The following is a 6222-nucleotide window of genomic DNA, read 5'->3' on the forward strand; positions in this document are numbered from 1 at the left end:
CAGTGTCCACCAGCCCTGTTTCCCATTCCAGCCCTTTCCCACAGTTTGTCCAAGGACCAGGGTTTGGGCTTTCTCTGCCCAACAGGGACATAGTGGGCCACAGTGAGGGAGCAGATGGCCCCCTACTCCAAATAATCAGTAACATCCTCAAAGTGCAAATCCCAGTGGAGGCTGGTTGTCCAGCTTGTCACCTTTTGTGAGGGGTTGTTGGGACTCAGGCTGGTGTCCATCAGCTCAGTGAGCCTCCCCTCTAACTCCCACGTGACTCACCACTCTCTCTGAATTCCTCTCCTATCTGGACCCGGTTCTTGCTGGGAGCTATTGGATGTTTCTAAGGTGGGGCCTGAGGTGTCTAGGGCACTTGGAGGCTGGAGGGGGCCAGGCTGGATGCCACATACCAGGCTCTTTTTTTTTTTTTTTTTTTTTTCTCAAGACATAAAGGACTATGCATAGCCTTTAACTGTGGGCCCCAGAACTGCCCCAAATTCAAATACTTGATAGTGTTCTCTGTTGTGATCAGCACTTGAGGAAGACTCCTAAGTCCAGCCTTAATACGCAGACATGACACCACAGCACATGATAGCCTTTCACCCCCTTTCCTGCTCTCTGGGTCAGTACTGAGGATTCAGGCATGGTACCCTGGATTTGGCATGATAGTTCAGGAGCTAGGACTGTGCTCAGGAAGCATGAGCAGAATTCCAGCAGGACAGGAAGTGAAGAGGCATCCTGCCTTTCAGCCAGCTACCCTGCAGGGGAGCCGTCTCTGAAACTCCTTGGGCTCCTGCTGAAGGAAAGCTTCAGGGATTCCATCTGGCAGAGACCACTTCTTCCTTCTTCTTCTTCTTCTTCTTCTTCTTCTTCTTCTTCTTCTTCTTCTTCTTCTTCTTCTTCTTCTTCTTCTTCTTCTTCTTTTTCTACTTTTTAAATTTATTTTTGAGACAGGGTTTCTCTGTGTAGCCCTGGCTGTCCTGGAACTCACTCTGTAGACCAGGCTGACCTTGAACTCAGAAATCCACCTGCCTCTGCCTCCCAAGTGCTGGGATTAAAGGTGTGCACCACTACTGCCTGGCCACTTCTTCCTTCTTGAACTCTGCACCCAGTCACTTCAAAGGCCTCACTGACCAACCAAGCATCTTGTGGTGTGCCTCTTGTGACCTTTGCAGTTGGTCTGGTCACATGTTAGGGGCTGGGCAGATAGCAGAGCCTAGGGCACTTAAAAAGGTTACTATTGCACTCCTTGTGTTTCTGCAGGTATGCACCAGCCTCAGCCTAGGTGTGGAGGTCCTGGCAGTACTTTATGGAGGCAGTTCCCTCTCTCCAACTTTACAAGGTTCTGGGGGTTGAGTCAAATGGTCAGGCAGTGCATGGCCTGTGTTTGTACTCAGTCATGGACCAACACTGCTGATACCCAGTCAAGTAAAGAATAAAACATACCCAGTTCTCACAGGACAGTTGTGATTTAGTTTTATCTATATGTACTGTTTTGGTGGCTCCCAACTTACATCTCAAAATAGACATTAAAAGTTCCAGCCCCCCCCAAAATGTAAATAACTACTCGTTAAAATTAAAATCCTTCTTTTTTTCCTTTTCTTTTCTTTCTTTCTTTTTGTTTTTGTTTTTTTTTTTTTTTTTTTTTTTTTTTTTTGTTTGTTTGTTTTTGTTTTTTGTTCTTGTTTTTTTTTTGAGACAGGGTTTCTCTGTGTCTCAACCCTGGCTGTCCTGGAACTCACTCTGTAGACCAAGCTGGCCTCGAACTCAGAAGTCCACTTGCTTATGCCTCCCAAGTGCTGGGATTAAAGGCGTGCCCTACCACCACCCGGTTTAAAATTAAAATCCTAGGGTGTGGTGGGAACGCCTTTAATCCTAGCACTTGGGAGACAGAGACATACTGTCCTCTCTGGGTTTTAGGACAGCCTGCCCTACACATCCAGGACAGCTTTAGCTACACAGTAAGACTGTCTTGGAAACAAACAAACACACAAACAAATTAAAACTCTTTGGGTTAGAGACATGGCTCAGTGGTTAAGAGCACTGGCTACTCTTCCAGAAGTATCAGGTTTCATTCCTAGCATCTATTTGGCAACTCACTACTGTCTGTAACTCCAGTTCCAGCAGACATGCTCACACAGACACATATGTAGGCAAAAAACCCAATGTGCATAAAATAAGAATAAATGAATCATTAAAAATATTTAAAAATTAAAACCCCAAAGAATTAAAAGTAAACACAAAATATTAAGTTACTATTTTTAAAAAGATTTATTTATTTTATGTATATGAATACACTGTAGCTGTACAAATAGTTGTGAGCCATTATGTGGTTGCTGGGAATTGAACTCAGGACCTCTGCTTGCTCTGGCCCAAAGATTTATTTATTATATTTAAGTACACTGTAGCTGTCTTCAGACACACCAGAACAGGTCGTCAGATCTCATTGGTTGTAAGCCACCATGTGGTTGCTGGGATTTGAACTCAGGCCCTTTGAAAGAGCACTCAGTGTTTTTAACTGCTAAGCCATCTCTCCAGTCCAAGTTACTATTTTTAAGAGTTGGTCTTTTTGAACATGTAGGTGCTGGGAATCGAACCGAGGTCCTCTGGAAGAGCAGCCAGGGCTCTCTAGCAGTGAGCTATCCCTCAGCTCCACTCACTTAGAAGTTTAATACAGACCTTAAATATCTTTAAGAAGATATTGTCCAGAAACCAGATAGCAAATATGTTCTTTAAATTACTTATTTTTCCTTTCTAAAAATTTGGTATAAAATAAGGAAAGAAAAGTGAAAAATAAACTAGATCTTTTAATTTTTTAAAGAATTCTGCATTATAAATTTTCTTGTTTGTTTGAGCAAAGTTCTCACTATGTAGACAAGGATATGTAGCCCAGACATGGTATTTCTCCTGCCTCCAGTCTTCCAATGTATGAGCTACCTTGACTGCTTGGCATTATGTAATATTTAACCACAAAGTATTTTAGAAGCTTAATTCATGCCTAAATTTAATGTTTGGCTCACACATATTTGTATCTACACTTTAGAAAAATTGCAGGAGCCATTTATAGATGCATAGAAGCATCATATAGTCATTACAAATGTGTGAGATGGTGCTGGAGATGGTCTCTGTAGTTAAGATCTCTTGCAGAGGTCCAGAGGTCCTGGAGCTTAGCTCCCAGCACTCACATAGAGGCTCACAGTGTCCTGGCTCAGTTCCAGAGGATCAGTCATCCTCGTTGGGTCTTCATGGGGACTAGACATGCAGGTGATGCACTTACATATATGCAGGGAAATCACTCATACACTTAAAATGATATAAATAAATCTAAAAAAATAGTGTATCTTTAAGAAAACCCTTGAAGAAGTCTTGAAGCAAGTACACCACAATGAACGTGTGTTTATTACAGACATTTCCACAATAGCTGTTATGGAACCACGGTGTCCATCCACAGAGGAACAGACAATAAAGATGTGGTTCATACGTGGAAATGGAGTATTTTCAGTCACAAATGAGAGCAAAGAGTGTCATTTGCAGGAAATGGATGAAATTGGAGATTATCATATTAAATGAATTAAGTAAGTCTCAGAGAGACAAAGATCTTTGCTTCTTTCATCCATGGGTTCTCGATTTCATAGATACGTGAAATCACACATGTTACGGATGGCATGAAAGTAGAAGAGACACTGGGCGAACGAAGAGGACTGAGTGGAGAGGTAGGCACTAGCAGGAAATAAGTGAAGTGTGCGGGGTAATAGGTTATGTGCGTGCACGAAAATGTATCCTGTGCACGCACAACGCCGCGCCTGTAGCCCCTCTCCGTAAGGTGGCGCGATACTTTGAGCGTGGCGTCTGGCGACGAGCTGACGCCTCCTCCCTCTGCTGCAGCCGGGGACCGAGCCTGGTGAAGGGACTGTCGGGATAGTCGGAAGTGAGAGTCTGGGAAGGGGAGTGGTTCGGGGCTGCTGCGCAGCGCACCAGGTTCCCGCAGCAGCCCTGCACCCCTCCGGGTCGCCTCCAAACGCAACGCCGCGACCATGCCCCTCCACGTGAGCCTCGCCAACGGCAACCGCGACCTGGACTACGACTCGGTGCAGCCATACTTCATGTGCGACGATGAGGAGGAGGACGTGCACCAGCAGCCGCCGCAGCCGCCAGCGCCTAGCGAGGACATCTGGAAGAAATTCGAGCTGCTGCCCACGCCGCGCCCGTCCCCGGGCCACGCCGGCCTCTACTCGCCTCCCTGCGAAGCGGTCGCCGCGTCTTTCTCCCCCAGGGACCACGACGGCGATGGCTTCTCCATAGCAGACCTGCCCGAGCTGCCAGGAGGAGACGCGGTGAAGCAGAGCTTCGTCTGCGACCCGGACGACGAGACCTTCGTGAAGAACATCATCCTGCAGGACTGTATGTGGAACGGCTTCTCGGCCTCCGCCAAGCTGGTCTCCAAGCTGGACCCCTACCAGGCTGTGCGTAAAGAAGGCACCAGCGTGAGCCCAGCCGCCGACGCGGAGCCGGCTTCGCCTCCAGACTGCACCTGCAACACCTGAACACAGCACCGAGGCTTTGGACTGTAAGCTTCAGCCATTTTAACCGCCTCAAATTCTGGGCGTAAGCGAACCCTCCCTTCCCCCTTTTCCTTTTTAAGCTTGCCACCCTTCCTCACCCCCTTTAACAGATTCGTATTTGTTTAAAAAAGGAATCTTAAGGTATAACAATTTTCCAGCGTCAGCTGGACCCTTAAGTGTAAATAACTTCAATAAAACATTTTATCAGTCATACAAGATCTTAGGATATGAAGTATAAAAGTATATTCTTCCTTTTTAAAGCTGATTCTTTTTTATTGTTTTAAGAAAAAGTAATTGGGAAGTATATTGAGCCCATGATTTAAAAAAAATAGCTTTATGAAATCTAACAAAATAAAGAACCAAGGAGCTACAGACAATACTACTGCTAAAAGTAGGCTAAAAGTAAGAAGGGGGTCAGGGGACTGGTGAGATGGTTCAGCAGGTAAGAGCACTGACTGCTCTTGGTCCTGAGTTCAAATCCCGACAACCACACGGTGGTTCATAACCACCTGTAATGAGATCTGACGCCCTCTTCTGGTGCGTTTGAAAACAGCTACACTGTACTTATGTAAAATAATAAATAAATCTTAAAAAAAAAGTAAGAAAGGGGAAATTTATGTGACCAAAAAGGAAAAGTAAAACAACAACAGCAACAACAAAAACAAAAGAGGATAAGACAAAAGATGAAACAAGTGCATAAACAAAATTAAATTAGATAGACTAAGGGGTTTAAAACAATTGATATAATTTTAAAAATAAAATAAAGGTACTACTGAAGTATAGCAAAAAGGTGAATCAGGAGAGGCAAGAAAAAACATAACACCGAAGTATTGGTGCCTCGTCTCTCTGGCTCCTCTGTATTTAGACACTACTGGGCGTACAGTGTGGAGGTGCTGCAGCGGTCAGCTGAACTTGGAGACTTTTGTCTCTCCTGCAATTTAGGCTGCTGCTGATCCTACAAGAAACACGTCAACAGCAGAGCTGTGATCACTGGGTACTTTGCCTGAGCGAGTACGGAGGCCTCTGCTGGCCACACTTGGCTTTGCAGTCTGAGTCTGGTCAGGCCTCTTACCTGTCCCCCTCCTGACCTTCCTCAGTTCCTTCTCGCAGGTGTAGCTGAACTTCTAGCTGAGATGAGGGTAGTGTCTCCTGGGTGTATAGGGAGCAGGTCAAGCTGCTACAGTGTGGAGACCAGTGTGTGGACCTGCCTTCCTACTTTCAAGGCCTGCTAAAGCAGAGTCTGTGACTGGGATGCAGGATAGAGCACTGCAATTCCAGGGACCTCAGACCCCACGGGGTACACTCAAAGCTAGGTATTGACACACTTGCTGGCCCAGGCTGTGTGCTGCCAAACTATAGAGTCACCTACAGGCAACAAGGGTAGAGTCCCTTCCCCCATGCACTCTGCTGCCTGTCCCAGCTTCCTGCCAAGGGGACCCTTTGAGCTCTCAGTACCAGCCCCCTACTCTCTGCAGCTGCCTCCCAGGCTCTCACCCTGGAGCCCTGTGGCAGGTCCCCGTATTGCCATGGTTCCCTGTTCTTGGCCTCCAAGTTAGATCAGCTTTAAACAACAGGCTCCTTGTCAGGATGGCTCCAGGCCACAGCCCTCAGAGCTGGGACACTGTTTTCCACATCTGGTCCACGTGGCCAGGAAAGTGACTGTTCCCAACAA

General features: G+C 46.2%; 1 protein-coding gene across 1 annotated transcript; it reads left to right on the plus strand.

Moving 5' to 3' along the window:
* The first annotated feature begins 3863 nt into the window (after window positions 1–3863).
* Window positions 3864–4768, plus strand: LOC116091895 (protein B-Myc). Its single transcript, XM_031373329.1, has one exon. The coding sequence runs from the start codon at window positions 4023–4025 to the stop codon at window positions 4530–4532; it is 510 nt and encodes a 169-aa protein (XP_031229189.1). The 5' UTR covers window positions 3864–4022; the 3' UTR covers window positions 4533–4768.
* Window positions 4769–6222: the final 1454 nt, after the last annotated feature.

This window comes from Mastomys coucha, unplaced genomic scaffold (genome assembly GCF_008632895.1).
Source record: "Mastomys coucha isolate ucsf_1 unplaced genomic scaffold, UCSF_Mcou_1 pScaffold15, whole genome shotgun sequence".
NCBI classification, from domain to species: Eukaryota; Metazoa; Chordata; class Mammalia; order Rodentia; family Muridae; genus Mastomys; species Mastomys coucha.